This window comes from Argopecten irradians, chromosome 3 (genome assembly GCF_041381155.1).
Source record: "Argopecten irradians isolate NY chromosome 3, Ai_NY, whole genome shotgun sequence".
NCBI lineage: Eukaryota > Metazoa > Mollusca > Bivalvia > Pectinida > Pectinidae > Argopecten > Argopecten irradians.
In genome coordinates this window covers 50,495,238-50,518,392 of record NC_091136.1, presented here as the reverse complement: position 1 = coordinate 50,518,392, position 23,155 = coordinate 50,495,238, and the positions used below count along the sequence as shown (strand labels likewise).

Below are 23,155 nucleotides of genomic sequence, written 5' to 3'. Positions count from 1 at the left end.
CCTTGAATAAAAATAATAAACTCAACATCATGCCATATTCCTTTATTTTGTAACTGTGACAATGGTGTACTTATATATAATTGTAACGACAATAAGTTGTTATTTAAGCATTAACATTAAGTTTTCTATTTCACGTTAGTATCAAATGTTAGGATTCAATCATTATCAAGTGTCGAAGGTCATTCAAGCCCTTGGAGAGTCCATACAAATGGTTATTCAACTTTCCCATATGGTTGCGCAAAGTGATAATTATTATACTAATAATTTCACTCACACACTCACATACACAACAGAAGGATTTTAATAACAGTTTTTGCCGATAAGACCTCAACCTGTATTCCACCCGTTGGCTAGACCACGTTAATGATATTGTGTTTCACCAAATTAGAATAAAACAATTTAATTACTTTATCCAGAAGAAGAACTACAGACACTTCTTCATTGATATATTGGACCATACATTCTGGTTTCTTGGGATCTAGATCCACAGTCTTTACACTATCGGTCTACTTTCATACTTTCACTCAAGGATGGAAACGGAATACCTTTGTGCCTACATCATAATTAAGAAACTACCCTATTAGAAGGTACCAAACTCAATGCTTATAATATAGGTAGGTTTATACGTACTAATTCACCTTAATAACAACAGCAACAACACATGTTTACATGGGCTCGAGCGGAATTACGGACGGATAATAAACCATGAAGGGAAAATAATTTGAATAATTAACCATTTAATGATTGTGGGTTAAAATAATGAAAATTGAGTAAAATATGAACAAACTGAAATGAAGATTGCGGGACTGCGCCCTATGGACATGGATTTCAGATCTAAGCGAAAACAGTAAGCTTGTAACCTATCGTAAAATTAAGTCATTGTTAGATCCTGAGAAATAACTGTTAATACTGACGGATAGGAAGCTAAGGTCAGCTTTGCCAGATTAAGATGTTGTAACCACAATTTAGCCATGGAAACTGGAAGATGGTTTGGACAGAGCTGATGAAATATGCTCATTTTGTGTAAAAAAATGGTGCAAGAGTGTTGGAAGATGAACTGCATTTTTTTGTACAGTGCCCCAAATATACTGACGTTAGGCAGAATTTTTTTCCTTGGATGAATGTCTCTGTGTGGAACGAACATGCTTTGTTTAGAGCATTATGTAGCGAAAATGAAATCCACAGTATGGCTAAATACATCTTGTACATGAATAGTATCAGAGACAGACTGCTAAATCATTGAATAAGGCATTTACTAAATATTGCGCATTATTGTATTGTACAGACTACTATAACTATAAATGTATTTTTGAAATATTTGAAATGATTTATCAATTCATCTATTTAGTATTGTGTATCATTGTATTGTACAGACTACTATAACGAAGAAAATTGAACAAACCGGATGGTGTAATAAAAAGCAACATGTACGTTTTTTGTGTCATCTTGAACCATTATTTAAGTAAAATTGTTATTCTACACTCAGTAGCTTGCCCTTTTGCAAGAGTTGTTATAAAATTGCATCATTGTTGTAAAAATGTTGTTGTTCTTCGATGGTATGTTGTTTTTAATACCAAATAGAAAACCTTTGTTTTCATAACGTTGTGTTCCTTGATAGAAGGTGGATCTCGCTAATGTTGAAAATTCAATAGAAAGGGTCCTCGGTCCGATTTTAGTTAACTTTTAAGTATTGAAAAAACATTACTTTCTCTATTGTGATTTTAAAGAGAGGAAAAGAGTCTGAACTTGTTCATTTTCACCTGCCTAAACATATTATATGGGACCTCCTTCGCTATGTTTCAGTAGATCTTACACTTTATATTTAAACAATGTATTTCATATTACTAAGTAATTGCGTTTTGTCAATTTTCGCTTTTAAAATGTGTCTTTTATATGCTTCATTTGATTACAGTTTGCCTTGGTGTTTTTGCTATGTATTCGCTTTTTGTATGTCGCATTTAAAACAGTTAGGGATGTATGTAAATAATATCGTGGGTAATGAGATTCGTTAGTAACAACAACCTGCCGCCGGGCCTGATAAAAAAAGCAAAATTGATCTTAATATACAAGATTGACATCAAAATTATTGAAGGGTGAGACCGCAATTATTTATTAAATACTGTAAGAATATCACTGATATTGTTCTTTTTATTTATTTTTTTATTTTATTCATAAATCTAATCATTAGCGTTTAGATGTCAATTTTTGTTAACATATTTGATTACCCTTTTAATTAATGAAAATTTGATATCTTAAAACATAGGGTTTTCCTTAGAACAGTCAACAACTGCCCGTAAGAATATGGTGTCGTCTTTTACATATGTATCAGTTTCCAGTTTGGTGTGCTGGAGAAAGCATGGTACGCCGCACGCTACGTTCAAGTCAGTCGTAGGTCTGCGGAAACTGTTACTCGCCGGGTTAGGCGTGAACGTCGTACGTACATGATTACCCGTTCCGTTTTGATCCAAAAGCATAAGAGTGACAGGTAGTGTAAAGGGCCATTGTAGCAGGGCATCAAAGTCACCCTTCATGACAACTACAAAGAAGGAAAGGTATGTGCCTTTCCCTGTTCCGTCCCCATTCAGATATACCCGCCCACAGAGTTTGTAGCCGTACTGACTGGTGTAAAACGGTTGACTGTACAAGGACAGCGTTTTACCGTTAACTGCCTCCGTTTTCCGTCGACTGTAATCTCGTATCTTCCACATCAGAACGCCCTCTTGGTTGATAGTTTCGAGAAGTTGTAGTCGGAGGTCCATCTCACACATTCTGACATCTAAAAGCCCAACGTGCTTCTCAACGCGTTCGACAACTTGTACATTTGTGCCTAAATTGAAATAAAATAGAAACCACTACATATCAAAACAATTCCTTGATGTCCGATCTAAAGAAAATACCAAACGGATTATGATGTAGGCTAGATACGGATTCACGGAACATCCAATATAGTGAAATAAACGTGACGTGCTGAAATATGAGATATATCCAGACCAGGTATTTATAATGCGCAGTGTCATTTCTATTTGTTTGAATGTAGGGAACAATCCTGTGCACATCGAATGTACATCAGATTATCAAACGGTGATTTTTAAAAAACATAACATATACGAGTGTTGGTCTATCAATTTAATTTGTACAAACGTAACAACTAAAATCTCAGTATTGCCGAAAACCTTAACTTACTTTCACTTTTACGTTTTCTGTTTATATCATTTCAACGATTTTTAAACAAACACTACATGTAAAATGACATTCTATCAATTAATAATTGTACTTATAAATTCAATTTGTACTAATGTAACAATTGCAATTTCAGTATTACTGAAAAATATGAAAATATCTAGTTCCTCCCCATATTGATAGATTTTTAATAACGGTGACCAAAGGTTACGTAATTATCAACCCAAACATTGGTTTGTGGTATCACATCAACTTACATGCAATTGGGACAATATCTCATCTTATATCTCATACTCATTCAATTAGTAAACGTTAATGTTCATTTATCGATCCATTGCTTATTTCCAAAACAAATGTTTGTTTACATCACATTCACAACAAAAAGTATAAGAATTAACCTCCAGTCTGTCCGGCGGTGCCAATAGTTCTCTCCAGTGTTTCTATTCTTTGTTTGGCTGCCTGTACTGTTTGACTAACTACAGTGACGTCCCGTTTGATAGTTTCGACACTATCGTTACTGACTCTACTGTCCAGTTGCCTTTCAACGTTGATCACCTTTTCTCCCTGGGAGACAAGCACCTTCTGTATCAAAGAATAACGACGACGAGTTAATGGCACGAGGACATGGTTGTCTTAATGGTATAGCCGCCGCAATATTGTATAATTACTTTGAACTTGAATATGTATTTATTGAATCGTGTACACGATGAAAATTATATTTGATATCGCGATTGTATTTTCTATAAAGAGACTCTGCATTGTAAATATTATATTACTATAATTGCGTTACCTAAGTAAAGGTGAAAAGTGGTAATGCCATTTTATTGAATTGTGTGTTTCGGCCTGGAGACAGGACTCATAGCTTTCATCAAGGATCGAGTACTTTTCTTATTCAAAAAGATGATGATAAACATGTCAAATACATGAGTAAGCTTTAGTATGAGTATGACAACCTTCATATCTTGTATTGCTTTCTTGTTTGTCTGGTTCTCCTTCCTCAGCCTGCTATTTTCATCCTGGAGTTTTGGAATATTCTCAGATTCTTTTAGCATTTTTTGTATTGTTTCCTGTATACATTGATAAAAATGGTGTTTCAATTTGATTAAACTCATCGTATTTCGAGATGAATTACTTGTTTTTATGATGAAAGTGTTATAGCAATAAAAAGATACTATAAACCAATTTAATTACGCGTTTAAATGTTTCAATTACAGGTAAAGTAAACCTCAGGGTTCTAGATGGCAAGTTTTAGATGACCTTAAGTATGATCACGCGAAATCAAGTTGTTACATATACCGACTGGTTTACAGTAATCTAATGTGGTGCTATATGATACGTTTTTGATACCTGTACAGATATTTGTAAAATATGATCTGGTATATTTTGTAATATCAGAATCGTTATTTGTGATACTAGACTTCTAGTATATAGTTATGAGGTAAATCACATGTATTGCCAGCTAGGCCATTTAGTTGGCTTAAATTCCGATTTAACACCATTTTCTTAAAATCATATTCACGACAGAAAAAAGTAATCCATTGATAACTAAAACTTTGCTTTAAGTTATCAGTTACACGATGAGTATCACATTTTACCTTTAGTTTGTCGATCTCTTCTTCATTGCCTGTATCGGCATGAGTGGTGAGGAGGAGTTCTACATGGTAGAGTAGTCCCTCCTGAGTGTGTTGCTCAACCTCGTGTCCTCGACCCTGTTAATGGTCATACACAGCTTGATAATGGTAAGCAGACATGGATAACTACACTTTGAAACTTCTTTTTTGTGAGTCATGTATTCATTACCAGCATACAGTTTATGGCATTATTAATTTAATTAACTTCTTTTAAACTTTATATCTAAACAAAATGTACCGCAATGCGGCATCCAATAGTATTAAAACGATAGAAAATTTTAATTATAATAAGCTTAAGGATAAATGACCTGGTAAAACATAAATATATTACACTTTTGAAATATTTTGCATACATTTTGTGTAAAACAATCATAACATGCCATCATAGATATCATAGCGATTCAGTTCATTTAACTGTTTTTTCTATACCTCAAAGCGACATCCCATACTTTTAAAGCGACACGACTGTTTTCGAAGTGGACATTCGTTGTTATGATTGTGTAACTGTAAATATTGTAAGAGCAATTTCAAAACGAGGAATTTCTTATTTTGTAAAGCCTAACATTCCTGGCTTTGATTTTTCGAAACCAAAATTCAACCTTAAGGTTTTATCTTATGTAATGTACATGTATATGAAAACATTAGACTTAAGTCAGATTTGGGACCTTAACATGCATGTAACACAAAATAAATGACTGCAAATGATCAATAAGACGCACAATGATAATTACAGAAGTTGGCTTCTTTGGAGTTTTGTATAAGGATTAAGGATATGATTAATAAAATAATCTAGATTTTTATATGACCTCGTTATATTTATTACCTCTTCTCTAGACATCGAAGTTATTCCACATTGGTTCGGACAGTCTAGAATAGCATTAGAGCACTCATGCGCCAGATGATTCTATATGAATTATGAATGTGTATGTTATAATGCTAAAGAAATAAAAAAAAAATCACATGGTTGATTGATTTATAATTCAACTTATCATGTATGAAACGTGTTTAATGTTATCTTAATGTATACTGGATAACAAATCATATTCCACAACACCAATGGCAATCACATCAAAAACTAAAAAAGTAAATAAAAATAGAATAATTCTTGATTGAAGCAATGCATGATGTTTTTCATTATGATGCTTACTTATCGGCTAACTGTAATTACGATAATGTACAATCAGTCAGTTCCGTCATGAAAAAAACTACGAATCAAATTAAATTATACATGCGCTATATAACGACTTTATATCTCGGTCAAGCAGATGTGAAAAGTATAATAAACAAGGAAACTTACCATGTCATGCCATTGTATAGTTTTAAAAAATGGAATGTTTCGTTGACTTTGCTTATATTAATAGAAATTAATTTAAAACGATATTGAGGCGTTTCAAATAAGGAAAGTTAACGGCAGTTTGATGAATCAAATAGTTCATAAACATCTTCATCATGCAATGGAAAAGTTTTTTGTTATTTAATACAAATTAACTGAGACGCTGATCACATACTAACTAGTTGATTCCCTTATTTTCTGTGGACCACGGTTAAGATATTACCTAGCTGTATAATTACTATAATGAAAATATAATAGGCCAGTCACTGACATATATAAAAACCAAAAATACACTGGCTGTTATATGCCCTTAACATATATGACAGATATATATTTATATCAAGAAATGACGAATATCATCAGGTATAATTCATTGATAAAATTGATGCCTACCTGCATATTGATAGCTTCTGTCGATGTTCCACATTGCTTTGGACAAGGGCACATTCTCTGCTCACACTCTTCGTCCAAATGCTTCTGCAGGAGACTCGCTCTAATGGACTTACGGCATTGCTCACAGGACGCTATTCTATATTCACAGGATGATTGGTGGTTCTTTGATTAATCAGAAACAACATACATATATGAATAATTCATTTTTGTAGTGTTCTTATTTGAATAGTCAATGCATGTATAATCTTTTATCCTGCAATTGCCCCACATACTGACAGATAACTACTGCCGGATAAACTTGTGCTTTATCCGTCAGTACGAAATGCTTTATCCGTCAATACGATCACGTGAATTTGTTCCACATCTGATGGAAGTCGGCTAAGTTGACCCAGAACTTAAACCTTCCATTGAATGAAACGTCATTCGGTACTGCTAAAAGGTGACACCGCATTCACTGGAATTATGTCATTTTAACGATTTGCTTGGCTCATGGAAAATGTATGTGTTTTTGAGTATTTTCACGTTGTTTCAGTGATATTACACACTTAATAGAATTACTGGCATTGTTTGCGAGAGTACACTCTCATTCGGTTTATTGAATGAATTGTTTCCTCCACACATAACTGACAATTTACTCTCGTTTTGAATGTCATAATGGTTATAGGATAAACAAAATACACGGTTAGTATCTTGCAATACCAGTTGTAATTTAGAGCTCGACAAGGAAAGCCGATATGACTTGGCAAAGCCTCGCACCAAAATAAAACTTGTATTGTAAGATACTAACCATGTATTCTCTATATACACGTACCGTGGTAGTTACATACGTATATAATAAATAGATAAACCACTTTGTTTCTCGAACAATGACTTTTGACTTTATTCCATTTAAGATCAATATGTCAGTGAAACCAACCTCTAGGTTACCCCAACAAACTATTTCGTGGCAATCCGGATTCCCACACTTTACTTCAAGGTTCGCGAGTTCTTTCCTTTTAAAAATGTCTGGACGAACCTGAAAGAATATGTAGTAAAGAATTTATTATGGTCACGATATTACTTATATCAGTATAGTTTTTTTCAACTTAATTGGCATACAGAATAATGCACATTGAATGCATATTACCTCCTCATCGCTGTATTCTGTTCCGCAGTCCTCCACCATACACCGTCCGTTCTGACGCACACGGTCTAAGCCATTTGGACAAACACGATGACCACACGGTAACATGAAAGCATTCCAAAGCATCCGATTACAAGCTGTGCAGTTTTCGAACTCGTCTGTGTTCTTTACGAACTGTGGGTTCGTCACGCTTGGATCCGGGGTGATAAACTTGGAATGACGTAATAAAGAGGACATAGTACGCCTTTTGTAGTTATGATAGGTATGACGATGATCCTTACTTATTCGTAAGTCCCCACGCTTGAGCACAACAGAGTAATCCTATTGCTGTACGTAATCCTAGAAACTGTAACCACCGTTTATTCGGATTTTGGTACTCCTTGAATACAACCCAATGAGGGTGCATATAGAATTCCAAAACTTGTTTGATTATTACCGCCGTATTGGATATATGGACGGTCCAAACCTTGAACGTTGGAAAACAGCTGGAAAAATGAAAAATACACAGTTGAATTTAGAATTTAGAATAAATATGGAAAAATATTCCGAAATATTTTGTCCACAGTATAGGCAATTTATTTGCGATACTTGAATACGCCAAATGATAAGATATTGACATGCTTGATTTATAACTTGGCATCAACATAAACAAAAAGAGATTGAGATGCTGTTTTTCTATACAAATAAATGTACATGTATATTCAGTTTTATCAGTTTTATTCTATTCCTTTGAAATCATACGTATTTATCTAGACATTTCGGTGTAATTTCTTAACATGTAGACTCAAACTGTATCAGAGACCCAACTCTTTGTCAACGTCATTGCTTATTCGGTCGTCAAAATACGTCATTTAGGGATAAGGATGACGTTTTTATGAATTTACTGGAGATTTAGACCATAAGAGTTTGTTTTAACACGAGATGAATCGAGAGTTAGAAACAAAACAAGCACGAGCCTTCCCTTTGGCAAATCAGATTGATCCTTGCACACTCATGACGTAAACGCCCCATTTACTTTCCGTTTCCAGCTGAGTGACAGGTAACATGGAGTCTGAGTCATGGTTATTTTATCGATTTTATCGAAATTGTAAGAAATAAAACAGCCAAAAGCGTTTTTAAGTATGTTCTGCAATCGATTGATATCGACCACCGCAGCAGGTGTTAGTGATTTATTCAAATAAATATCATAAGATTTACCTATTTTCCATCAAGGTAAGATAAATATCAGAACAAACGAAGCAAAACAGCATCACGTTTATTTTATTAGTTTTGATAGTAATTATGAATGTTTGCAGTCGATATGTTTAGAACATTTTGCTGTTGATGTATGTTTTTGGTTTCACATTATCGACGTAATTACTCCATTAGATATTTTATTTTGTTATTTGATACTAAATGTTTCGGTAATGAGATGTAAATATAAAACGACTGTTCGATTTATTAATTCTTTTTTCTATAACCTTCACGGAGCGCAATAAGATTTGAACGAGTACATTAAACTTATCATTGCCGCTTTCTGAGGTAAAATGAGACACATTAGATACAAGACGAATTTGTACATCTAGGACTTTTACCCTGTGTAGGATACTTTTCATAAGTTTAAGTTCAATGGGAGAGAATAATTCAAATGACATGACTCGAATTCGTACACGAGAAATCGTGATCCCATAGATCCAGTTCTGTTTCAAAAACATAGTTAAACTTTTGTTTCGTATTTTGTCAATGCGCTTTCCTGAAACATGAAAACATCTAGAGGTGAAACAATAATAATGGAATGATCCTATAACTAAATCCTGATTATAACGAACATTTTGATTGGCTTATATAAATTTATTTATCAATCAATTAACGTAAAAATAACGTCAGCATTTGAAACGTTTCCGATGAGCTGATTACGACGGCATTACGATGTCTAAAATAAAATGGTCATGTATATAAGGACAGAATCGAATTTTGATCCAGTGGCTTGACATAAACATCGTTGCGTGTGATTGTATATGTCGTTCCAAACTACGCTGGAATAATCTATACGCGATGAAACTGGAATTGCGTATAATGTTATCATGAAATCATATAATCATCAGTGATTGGATTAGTATAACTTATTTCAAAAATATATACACAGTGCTATTTTGACGAACCATTACTTTATCGTGGAAACTACTCACTTAACGTATAATTGTACATCTAGTTTTATTTATCACATAATCCACCTGATATCCAGTGATTTCGCCCGTGTAATATTTTTGCATATGTCGCTAGTGTAATATGACCTGGAATAATTTTCATTGGTTGTAAATTCATTGTGACGTCATGACAGAAACAATACAGAGACGTCAGGAAAAATGACTTGACGTCAGAATTTCGAGGACGGCAGGACAAAATGGCGACCACCGCTGGCTTTTCGCAACGCATTTTGACGTGAGATTCTTCAAGATGTAGGTTGTTGTAGTTATGTGATAAAAAGTATCTTAAATTTGTGTTCGGTTCTTATGAGATTTTATTGAAGCTCGTCTCAAAGTTAGCATTTTTTACTCACCAATGCTCACGAAAATAAAACTTAAATTAAGGCTTGTTTCAAAAATCTCTTAAGATCCTATATTAAGGTTTCACCGTAGTCGTAATTTGTTCACGTGATATTCATAATCTCATATGAAATATACACTATATAGATTATCATGTTACTTAGATTTGAGCTTTACCTTACCTCCTGATTATCCACGTCTGACCCTGCGACATCCAGCAACACGGAAGTATGTATTAAGTGATTACAATCTATTTAAAATAAGCCAGAGGTCATTCAATTTTCTTTTCGTTTTTATCACCAAATATTCTACTCTTACTAACAAACAGAAAAATTAGAAAGATGTTACTGTGAATGACTATATGTCATTGCGTGAATCTTCTGTCTACGATAGTTAACGATCATCTATTATTAGGACCAACACAACGCCACGGAATAGACCTATATTTAGAATTTACCTGGGATTACCAGATACAATAAAATGTATAGGTGTGTGTTCACAATAGGAGATTTCAGAAAAGATGGCGTGACGTCACAGAAAGTTTACATCCGGGTCCTCAAAGTACAAACACGGTATGGCGACTAATAAAAACAATAACAGATACGTACAATCCCTGCTACACAATCGATACGTTGACAAAAGTATACACTTTCATACTTGCAAATTCTGATTCAAAATAGTTCCTTATTGTTTCAGAGGTTACAGACATTTCATTTACAATTGTTTATTGCTAAATATATTTGTTTAGATTTAGTGTTGAAGCAGCTTGCGATGTTGTGAAAAAGTTATGAATAATAATTGATTTCAATGTATCATATTTCTGTATACACGAAAAATCTGTCCATAACACTATTTAATATAAATAAACGAAATGTGAACCACCTGGTCAACCACGGCCGCTCGTGCATGGCTTCGCTGTAGATCACCTCGGGCAACAGCCGATAGTTGGGAAATAATAATATTTATACGTAATTACCAACACATATCTCAATAATATGTAATATTATATATATATATATTTCGTTATTTCCCATATACATTTATACACATCACAAACATTAGACATTTTTAAGGTAAGCTTTGTTTATAATTTGTTTAAATAGTAGCCTTTGTCAATTAATTCCGTTTATTGACTTTTGAAGAGTACATTTTTTGTTTTGTTTTCTTTTCTTTGTATTTTTCTATTCTTGGAACCTTGAAAGTTGGAAAGAAATGTACTGTATCATGATTTCGTCCGCATGTGTTACTGTAGGTCGTGTTTATTATGCAAAAAAACAGTATATCTTGGGTTAAACACATGGATAAATCAAATGAAGATATTTTTAAGACATTTTCGACTTTATGTTTATGTTAAATGAGAAGGAAAACTTAGATATATTTTTAATGTTATGGAGATTTAACACAACGATCTGAGTGTACTCTAAATAAACCGTGAAGCGGTGTGTGATGCGAGTACAATAATATTTTTGTGTTATATCTCCATAACATACAAATCTTATCAAGTTAATCCTTATAGATCCTAATTCGATTTACTTACGAAATCTATTCAACATTCTGAATTCAATTTGGAGCTCTTCTTTTGTATGAAATCACTACGCCGCCGTTATCTCAGTCAATCGGAAGCGACGTAACAAATAATTTGTATAATAATTTAAAAATGTAATTTAATAAGTAATTAATTTAATAAGCCAGTTGTTACTTATACGTTGATAAAGTAAATCTTAAACTAATGAGAATGCTTGTTATACCCGAAGGTATAGCAAATACATACGTTGGAAGAGTTTGCTGTGTACATGTATACTGTATTTATTATTATTGGCGGAGAAATGTCATTATGTCGAGGAATGAATGTGGATGACAGCTTTGAGTAATATTTAGTTTTCTGTTACGAAACGAAATTTTCTGTACTTCTTTAAAAACGTCTCATTTTCTTTTGATATTGTTGACCTCTATATTTGTATGGTGAATGTCATTGATAAAACAAATAACGAGGATTACCCTGGAGTAGTTAATGATTCCTATCCCTTACTGTTGCCGAACAACGTATTCCTTGTGCAAATTTCGCTCCTATCTTACATTTAATTTACGTTCAGATGACACACACATTATTAAATCGGCAAATTTTTTTAAATTCCTAATTATAAATTTGCAATTTTTTTAAATTCCTAATTATAAATTTGTACTTGGGTAAATATCTTTTTCTAGTATATAATCAAGCCATTCACCTTTCGCCTTGCTTCAGAGCAGCAGTTTTGGTATTTATGTCACAAAAAGTACGGTCTGATAGAGAGTCACTTAATTCAGGTTACTTCTATATTAAATAACGTCGGGGGACAACATGGAGTCACACAAGACAGGAGGTCGTTTAAAACAGTGGGTCACTAAAACATGTTTATCAGCACAGGGACGATTGTCACAGATACGATTTTTAGTTTCGAATTAATATTGGAAATGCGAAAATGAAGAAAATTGGCTTGTTAAACAAAATTTCGCATTTTGAATCTAAAAAAAACCCTGTATAGATTATTTTCTACTTTACACAACACACTCGTGTCAAAATTATTAAACACAACAATGAAGACTTCGATTTTAAAATCTTCGATACCCATTGCTTCTATACAGTAAGGTAAATCATTCACCACTCCTATTTAGTAAATAAACATTGTGATATGCATTATTAAATATATTTTAACAACGGAAAGGGTACAATAAGATGGCATTGTAATATGTTATTCCTTAGTGAACTATCACATCTAGTATAGACATATTGAAACATTGATTTATTTGTTATTATGAAGACATCTTACCTAATACCGACACAAGTAGCTTACTCCAACTCTCCCAGTAACACCTGCCGAAGTTAAAAGTGTAGTTTGAACATGGGTGGATACTAAATTACTGAATAACTATAAAATTACGTCATATCCGACTGGGATCAGGTTTGGGGTATTTTCGTTTTGGTTGTATACACATTCCTTTAATTTTTACAGAGGCATTCGGATTTGAAACTTTATTGGTAATACAACGGCGATAAAGTGAAGACATTAATGATCATATGTTTACAAGAACACTAACCAAACAAAGCTGGAGGATACATCTAATGCTAACACTCAGTAATAATAACATTACGTACTACTAATTAACTGTTGGACTGTACTTATTTTTACACAGATAAATCGTGCTTTGCTTTTTTATGACGTAATGAATGTACGTAAATTACATTTTCCATATCAGAGTTACATGGATATTGATTCGAAATGGATTTAACATGTAGTTATAATGATACTTAATCACTTGTAACATAAACTAGCTTAAAGATGCTCCACCGCCGACAGACCAAAAATGATATTCATCATTTGAACAATAATTGGTGTTTAATCATGTATATAATAGTCTAGTTAACACAAAAAATAATATAAAATAATTTATTTTGCCTTTGGTACATGCGCATTCAGTAGTTCATTTCATATAGGATATAGTGGTACGGATTTTTTTCGGGATGCAATTAATTATTTTTCATATTTTTAACTTAAAGTAAAATTAGGAGCTCAAACTTTTCAATGGTGGTAATGGTGAAAAGTAAGTAACTTTTGTAACTGAAGAAAAATACTAAATCGTCTGCTCCTGTTTTTAATAGTGAAAAAATCCATTTGTCAGCGGTGGAGCATAAACTAGCTTAAGAACCTTTCGTGGATTAAAAAAAATCAAAATGTTGTTAAAACATGAGTAAAAGTGTTCTTTGAATACAATTCGTGATGTGGAGCGAAACACCTTTAAAAATATCTGCAAAATAAATTTATTTTAATATGAGCTGTATTCGATACATTGACTATCCACTTACTGACAGGTGAGATATCATACATGCAAAGAGAAAATAGTTAAATGACTCTTAAACTCTGGATTATTTCAGACATTCAAAACTAGCAAAGAAGGTGAATTCATATTGAAATCAGTGTTATTCTACAAACGTTTGGATTGATACGTGTTCATTGTGCACGACGAGTGCATTTAGCAGCCACCTATACATGTATATACAATATTGTATGGACCAGGCCTTTCACCAACATGACACCCATTGATTAAATAGGTTAATGTTAAAATTATAATACATACATTGTATATATTAATTATCCTTCAGTGTAAAACGACATTACTCTCAGATTTTCGTACGTTTCTATGCATTTATTTTACAATAGTTATTTTTGGGGTTTTCCACCAGAGTAATGTGAAATCAAACGTTGGATTTTCGTTGTCTTTTACTGTTCTCAATACTTCGAATTCATACTGTATATATTTATCATTAAATATTTGAATATTTACTGTTGGATACTGGCTATTATTGGAATTTTAAACTTTACGTCTGCTTTACACAATGGATGACGATATCGGAGCTATTTCATATATTAAAAGCCAATGCAATCATTAAATGTGTCTATGAATAGAACACTATTTATAAACTATCGGCAATAGGTAACTGGCTATGAAGAGAGCAAAACAGGTATGTATGTGTTGAAAAAATAATCACACTTTATATATATTTAAGAAATGTATAAATGACGAAAGTGAGCAGTGGAAATTTGCAGATAGTGATTAAAAAGTTAATAATTGCAGACATACCATCAACATTCAATTACCTACAATTAAAACTACGAGTGCATATAAAGGTGTGTTAATATCGGTTAGAACCTAGATATAATGACTGTTTGAGTTGCAGATATCCCTATAACATGTCAACAAATTTCTACTGTGGCCAGTGTGTGTAATGCGGAGAATATTTCACCAATCCACTTATCACCTAGCATATAATGTGGAGCGAATCGTTGTTATTCATCAAGTTTCTGTCCCTGTTACAGAAAATACGATATTTTGATAACTTTGTGAGTTCTTTTTCTTTTTCTGAATCCATAAGCTCTAAAAGATTAATTCTAGAAATTTATCACGTTTAAGTATTAGATTAAATTCGTCCTCAATGTCACCGATATTACAACATTTCCTTTTAAGTTCCTTTAAGTTCGAACGACCCATTGATTTTGCCAAATCATGTATAGCGAACTGTGAACCTTACGGGGATCCGACTTTGTATCTGTTTGATAGTATGATTAAAATTATGATTAAAATTAGACTTATAATTTCAATCCACTGCGATGTTCTGCAATGCAAAAATTAACAACTTTCCGTTAGAGGTCACCTCAGCATGACTGCTATGGTTAGCCAATCAGCGTGTCGCCTATGAAATCTTCGGTGTAATTTAGGTTTAAGACCTTGTTTAAACTAGTGATTTTTTGTATGCAATTATATCACTTCCTAGGTGAACATAACTTAATTGTTTAAAAGTGTATATCCATTTGTATTAACATTAGACATTATTGTCGACTCGTAGATTGTTGTGTTGTTTGTAAAGTTTGGCAAGATACACAAAACATGTTTACAGTTTAGTATGTCCAAAAGGTTCAATACATATTTATGTCACTAGATAACCATGTCATTATATTCACTAGAGTTCATAGCATGTACTAGGATCGCTTGGTTGACCGGATTCGACTTTCCGAAAATATACACACCGAATAATTTTGATATTGTCATGCAATGGCGGCTATAGATGAAAACACAATAACAAAATCATAGATTTCAATATATGTTAAAAAAAACTTAACCAGTAAATACTCATGTTGTTTAATGTTCGACTCTCAAATAAAGGTACTCTTCCACATCTGCTGGATCCCCTCCAGTGATGGTAATTCATAAATACCAAAACCCGCATAGGTATTAAGACTATTTAAAATACACTGTAGCATTGCATATTGAAATCGGTTTTGTTCAACCTATGCTCATTTTTCTACAAACGACATTCTAAATGTTACTCTAAACGGGCATTTTAAAGAAAAATACTTTTAACGTTATTATATCATCTCTGTCTTTCCTAGCTAGTTTAACAAAACATTCATTAACAGAAATTAGGTACGACGGTTATGAAACATGCCCTTTTAACATTTTGATGCATTCTAAAGTTTAATTAAAATATAATTACCTATGTTTATTATTTTCCTCAACGTCATAATTCTATATAATTTATACCGTTATCTGTAACTATTAACACAAATAATTACTGTGTCCTTGCGCAATACGATGTTTTAATTAATACTTAATTGACCTAAATGGATATATATTAACACTTTTGCACATTATTAAAGCAATCGATTAAGTACTTTAATTTAACAGTGTTGAAATTCGTCTATTAACTACGCTGATTTATTATGTCAATGAACTGCACGAATATATACCCGTTTATAAAATCCACAAATATGACCACCTCTAATTATGTGTTATTTTGTCATTTGGAGTTGATTGGTAATACATTGTACGCTGTGATAGTTGTAAAGACAAAGAACTTATAATTAAAAATGTATTCTTATGTTAATTTGAAAATTTACATTTTATTATTATTAAATTACTCTTTATATATCTTATATCTTTCTTACCTTTCCTCTGAAACGTCCACTGACCAGCTAGATTCTAGAAAGAGGCCGCAACTATTACCAACAATTCCCAACTTTCTTTATCAGCCCAACGTTCAACTGTCGATCAAATCGTGTTATGCGTGAATAGATATTACACCGCGCGCCAATAACCAATACGCCAACATGCGTATCTCCTCCCATACAACATATGCTACAATTTTTATGTAAATGAGTTGCTATTGTTTATTTTACATATAAACGACAGAACTCTTGAGTGCAAACTGTTTATGTAGTACTTTGCGATGTCAGTAAAACCGAATTCTTAGCTTGATAGGAAATACACAGTACTGATTAAGGTTAGGAATGAAGTAATTGAATAGCTTCCTCCGATTTTTTTGTTATATATAGGTATTTTATTTGTGAAAAGCATATGATAATTTCAATTTCCATTCGTTGAAACCATTCTCGTGACATTTGGTGGAGTGTTGGATACATAATAATTTAATTAAGAACTAAATACATTTTTGGTTGATATATTTTAGATAGATATACTTGTTTGAAAACTTTCTGTGTTTACATTTTTAGATTTCAAAAAAAAATCTTCTCAGTAGCAACACTATTTGCAACAATCGGCATGATCAAGTATTATTATTGGTATTGCTATATAAACACTTTTTAGTGAGCTTGGGGTAAACTGTCTTACACAGTACATTATTCTCGTAAACAAGTTTTAAAGTTATAAATTAACGATTATCTGAAAGTTGAACACGTAACGTGTCTGTCACAAAATGTCAATCTGTTCTATCATAATTCCATACATGTTGGGTAAAATTATTGATAAAACAACCCTGAAGATTTGTTCGTGTTATATGTCGTGATATACTATATTTAGATATCGAGCCACTGCATTGTTCGAACTAGTCTGTAAATAGAACACTATATATAGACCCTATGTAATAGTTAAGTAACGTTTATAAAAGCAAACACACAGTCATATCTTCTTAATTTTGAACAGTACTCCAATTGTTATATACATGACTTTCGACTCTCTATTATACTTTCAATCATATACCAAGCTACTACTCTATTTGACCCATAGACTGAGGGAGGGTAAATTATAATATTTATTGTACTCTACGCCGTTATTGATAATCTGCTTAGATTAAAGGGGAATTTTTAATATGTGGTTAAAGTAAGGAATAAAACAACTTAGGAAATCTCTATTTCGTTTCATACATTATGTTTTAGACTAGATCATTTTTAAGGATAACCTTTGCTATCAAATATATATATTCACTACGTTTCTAGAGTGATTAGTGTTACCATGTCATCACGTTACGTGAGTCATGACATCCAGCGCGCTATATTAAGAACCACGGCAATGGACTAAACATTAATAGTCATATCAGAAACACAATTCTATATTTATGCTCTGTGTAATAAACATATACTTATCCCATCTACACCAATGCAGGGCACTATTCAATGTTATATACGTGTGTCATATCCATGTACCTGGATACAACCAACATTTACCCGGTGTAGACGACGATAGTAAGTACGAACGTTAGAGCAACATATAGAATGTTTAGAGTCTAAACAAATTATGAACCATTTTTTATTAAAAATGTAAATACAATCGGTACAAAGGTTATCAAACATCGATATTTTCCTATTACATGTGAACATATCTTTGAAATCACTTAACTTAAACGATTACTTTTGAATGCATTTACAGATTGCTTCAGAGACAAGATGTCAGACAGGAAAACAATTGAATTCCTTGATCGATCAACCAATATCATTTGCTGTGAATGCGATGGGATTTTAGAATATCCCATGCAGTTAGCATGTGGCCATCGTGTGTGTAAACTCTGTCTGGAAAAGATACTTGATGGAAAGGACGAGCTAGTCTGTCAGGCAGACCAATGTAAGGAAAAGAGTAGCAGAAATGAGGTATATTGCAGAATGTTATTGATAATCCTTGGTTAGTATCCAACAATACAAGTTTTTTTGGTGCGTGATTTAGGAGATGACGATGTATTTGCTAAAATATCTTATATTGTAAGATACAAAAAAACTCATGATGACAACGTATTGCCGAAATACATATTATAATGTAAGATATGAAATAAACTCTTACCTGTGATCGTGAGGTCACATTTCACCGTACATACGCATAGGACACTCTATTACTTTTAAAACAAATGGCGATATATTGATCAGCTTACATTCATTCTAATATTTAAATCTCATTTATTAATAGTAAGAAGATTCAAGATATAAAATTCTGGTGCTATCTAACTAGATCTATCTTGTGGATTTTAATAGCCAAGACTGTCATATTAATTTTGTCCATTACATTTATGATAGTGTTCAGGGTCAAGTTAAAAGGAAGTCCGTTAGACAAGACAATTCTCACGAATCTTTTTGACGGAACAAGCACGTGCTGGAATATTGTCTTATGAGAGAATTATTAGACGAACTGGATTAAAGTTCGTGCAATAATGGTTTATGCATACATATATTTTAATGTATGTATGTATGTATGTATAAACTGTTTTAACAAATACATCAACCTTTTGTATCTGTTTAGGTACATCCGGACGCTTTTTGCCGTAAGGAAATTCAAAATGCAAATATTTACTGCACTAACAAAAAGAACGGCTGCCAGTAGGTGATGCTATTGAAAGACTTGGAGGTAGTATTTGCATATATATACAACTTGTTAGATCCTGTGATCATATATCGTCCCACCATATAAAATAGTAAAGTTGTAGTTTTATTAGTGTTGTAAATGTTATTAAAACGTAATGCTAGGTTGAAACATTTTAGCCCGCCTCTCGAAGACAAAGGAACAAATAAAATCATCCTGGCGTCGGCGTCGGTTAAGGTTTAGGTAAACTGCAAATAAATGCTTTTATCCGTTACAACTTATATTAATTTATACATCAATATAGGATTATAAGTGTTGTATTAGGTATGTAATGTTTGGAAGAAAGGTAATGATGAATTTGAAGAATTTAAAGAGGCCAAACAGCGGAAATCAGCAGGTTAATATTTGGCTACAAGTTTCGACATGCTGTTATCCATAACAACTGACATCGATGTGAAATCCCTGACATCATGGTACAATATGCCGAATTGGATAATTTGTATTCGATTTTTCCTTGAAACAGACATTGAATTCTGTCTTGATATAGAATTACATATGTTGTTATGGATATAGACAATCATCTTTGGGGATGTTTACGAATTTCCGAATTTAAAGAATCCTAACTGGTAAAAGTCTATTTGTATGTAAAGCTCTTTAAATGTACTAAAAGGTTTTCAAAAAGTTCTTGTTTTTCTATTACAGGAGCATATATTGTTACAATGTCAATTCAACATGGACGAAAGCACTAACGGATATGGAATCTCCAGTATAAAGGTAAAGTTTTGATACATGATATAAATAAATTTACCAGAGGTGGGGGGCTTGTGATGATATGCCGGGACATGTTAACTTCTCGGCCACAGCGGTCCCAATTTAATCCCTAATACTCTGATCGGTAAATAAATCGTTTGTCTGATATTCTGTTCACTTTTTGTATTTACCTACAATCGGTTCTCTTAACTGCAGAGTAATATGAATATGCTGCAATGGATGGATTTTTGTTAGTATACCCATGTAGTATGTTTGTCGTGGTGACGTCATTGTGTTATATACGTCATAAAATTGTTCCATACGTGTAGACTTTCTGTTTCAGCTCATGCTTGCCTTGCACAGATGGTTTTTTTTGACGCGGAATCATTGCTTGTTTGCAACAATTTTATGACTTAATGATTTCAACACAGTGACATAACGTCATAAGCGACATATATTGCACATACTGTATAGCGTGTCATTTAGGACGTCAAATAGTCGTGGTTTATATTTAAAATTAGAATAAAATCTAAATTCAAACAACAGATATTAAGCTTTTTGCGACAATAGAAATATCATTTGAAATCTCGAAAACATTTCCCGCAAAAATAATCGACTATATCATATTCATTTACGTTACTTGCAGTGACATAAGGGATACCACAATTATCTTAGTAAGATTTTAAATGACAAACTCTAGTGTTTGACAGATTAAGGATCATACGTATTGACGATTTCACGTCTCTCTGCATGCGATGGAAGTTAATAATTACCAGGAATCAGGGTCAGCTGCAAATTTGTACGCTATTCGTATTCCAAGTTGTCTGCTTAAGGAGTCCATTAGATAATTAAATCGTTGTTACAAACGTCAGAGTGGCGTAAAACAACATTTTTCTGCTACAATATGTAACCGTATGTCACAGGTGACCTATTTTGATGTTTACGTCTAACTTACGTACAATGCTGTGACCTATGGTGCCCCAGAATAACTTCAAAAATATAACACATAGACAATATCTCTAACGTGAATTCCACATGGAATTTGCTTGAATGTCACGTGAATTTCACTTGAAGGCCCCTTCATTTGAATTTTGCGTTTATTTTTTTTTTATTTGAAAATTACGTGTAGAAATATTGCCTGTGCGTTACGTGAAGGTCTTTTCACGTTAATTTCACGTATTCATTGTCACTTATATTTCACGTGAAATCTGCCATGTGAAAATCGCGTGAAATTCTCGTTTCACGTGGAGAAAATATATTAAATTCACGCGACATGAACTTGTTTGCCAAGGTTAACGCGAAATTCACGTGAAGATGTTCACATGAGTTTCACGTGAAGAAATATTTCCTATGATATGATTTTGCATAAAATTACTTTCATTAAACATTTTACAAGTTATTCGTTATAAATATTGTTATCAGGCAAATATAATTTTTTTTATTGTTTTTTGACACGATTTATTCTTTGAAAGAACATGTATGTTTATTTTTCTCTCAATCAAAACAGATACTGTATGAGCAAAGAAAATTTTACTGTTTTTATTCTGGCATTTGGCTATGAATAATTCTTAAGATGAGTTTTTAAAATGATCACATCGAAAACCGATGTTTCGCCGATTATTTGCCATAATACTTTACAAGCCTAAGTCAAACCTTTTCCATCTTTAAGAAAAACATACCTGATATAATGTATATGCAGGTGACTCTTTTATGATAATGCTATGCTTGTCACAGAACCACATGCTCAATTTTTTTATTCATTTGTTTGCAAGATGCAATTTTATTTCATCAAGTTCAACTCTGGTGGGCAGTTCTGGACTACTGCAAATTTGCTTAGCGTTTAATTGCTCACATACTGTGCGGTGAGTAGGTATAAAACAGTATCATAATTTGTTCAGAATGTATTTATGTATCTTCAATATTTTGTGCTGTTTTTTTTCGTTTTTTTTTTTCATGGGCCACACACGTGTGAGAGAAAGATATAAGCATCTGTTTATGTTTGTATGTATATATGTACATACATTTTGTGGTATGAATGTATGTACGTGTGTATGCATGTATGTATGTATGTATGATTTGTATGTATGTATGTATGTATCTAACGGTGACAAAAATACGACAGATATCATATTTATTATTTTTTTCTAGTATGACTGAATCATATGACAGTGGAAGTGATTTTTGTTTGGGAGGGGGGGATTGTGTGATAAATGTCCATGTTTATGGGATGAATGTAATGAGTCATTATCATACATATATGTAAGTGGTGTGGTGAATGAGAGCCCTCCTGTGTGGGGACATTTGTTTTATTTTTGAAGGCTGACCGCAATAAGATATGTTTTAATGTACGAGTTTTCAAGGGATTTTTTTTCTTAATCAATATGCAATGTCAATAATGCCTCTATAATGTAACGGCGATGTTTTGAGTCGTTGTAGTAGTAGTATGAAAACAAAACAAATTTAGTATTCTGCAAAGGAAAAGGCAATATATTTGTATTGCATTCCTTATAATTATTGTCCTTAACAAATATTGAAAATATCAAACTAACTCCATGTCCTTTTGTGTGATTTTAAAGTTTTGCTGGTATTAATATTGTTATCTATGACACTAAATACATGTTGTTATTAGATAAGGGAGATAACTCCTATAGCTTTATTATCAATACATCCTATAAAGGTCATATCATTAATTTAGGTTATAGAACTTTCTAGAATATTATCATGTATAAACAAATATTTTTGTAAACATGTTGATTATAAGTAGAGATCTAGAATGATGTATTTCCAGAAAGTTCTGTGTGTTTATTTGTTTACTGTTTTTAATTAGATATTTCTAGAAGAAGAAGGTTCTCCAATATTCTTGAATTAGGGTTTAGCTATATATACACCAGCTGCCCAAGGCTAATCAGAACTGTAATAAGAACTTAATAAGAACTGTAATGAGACCTGTAATAAGACATATCAAGAATTGTACAGCGCCATATAAGATTCTATTGGGAGAGCTATTGTGACTTTATCTGTGGATTATTACAACATTTTGTGTAAATTTATTCATATTGCCTGGAACTTTACAAATCATCGGTGGACATTCAATTTCCTTGCGGAT

At 32.7% G+C, this 23,155-nt stretch overlaps 2 protein-coding genes across 10 annotated transcripts in view; both read right to left on the bottom strand.

The window, feature by feature from the left end:
* LOC138318963 (zinc finger protein-like 1 homolog) overlaps positions 1 to 23,155 on the bottom strand; it is a 433,896-nt gene that overhangs the window by 81,702 nt on the left and 329,039 nt on the right. The window lies entirely within an intron of this gene.
* On the bottom strand, positions 28 to 16,778 carry LOC138318956 (TNF receptor-associated factor 3-like). 9 transcript variants are annotated; one of them, XM_069261788.1, is made up of 11 exons: positions 16,665 to 16,778; positions 12,993 to 13,036; positions 7,664 to 8,145; positions 7,454 to 7,552; positions 6,538 to 6,699; positions 5,635 to 5,715; positions 5,241 to 5,315; positions 4,776 to 4,889; positions 4,134 to 4,247; positions 3,579 to 3,762; positions 28 to 2,827 (listed from the first exon to the last, which is right to left on the bottom strand). In XM_069261788.1, the coding sequence occupies exons 3-11, from the start codon at positions 7,895 to 7,897 to the stop codon at positions 2,253 to 2,255; spliced, it is 1,638 nt and encodes a 545-aa protein (XP_069117889.1). In that variant the 5' UTR covers positions 7,898 to 8,145; positions 12,993 to 13,036; positions 16,665 to 16,778; the 3' UTR covers positions 28 to 2,252. The 9 variants fall into 9 exon arrangements, with proteins under 9 accessions (XP_069117889.1, XP_069117895.1, XP_069117893.1 ...); XM_069261794.1 differs by lacking the exon at positions 4,134 to 4,247; XM_069261792.1 differs by lacking the exon at positions 5,241 to 5,315.

Excerpts from the sequence above, each read along its gene's own strand:
- LOC138318956 (XM_069261788.1), bottom strand. The coding sequence starts at position 7,897 with ATGTCCTCTTTATTACGTCATTCCAAGTTTATCACCCCGGATCCAAGC. Across the intron at positions 6,700-7,453 it reads TTTGTTGGGGTAACCTAGAG|AACCACCAATCATCCTGTGA; the intron begins GTTGGTTTCACT and ends GATTAATCAAAG. Across the intron at positions 4,248-4,775 it reads AAGAGATCGACAAACTAAAG|GAAACAATACAAAAAATGCT; the intron begins GTAAAATGTGAT and ends CAATGTATACAG.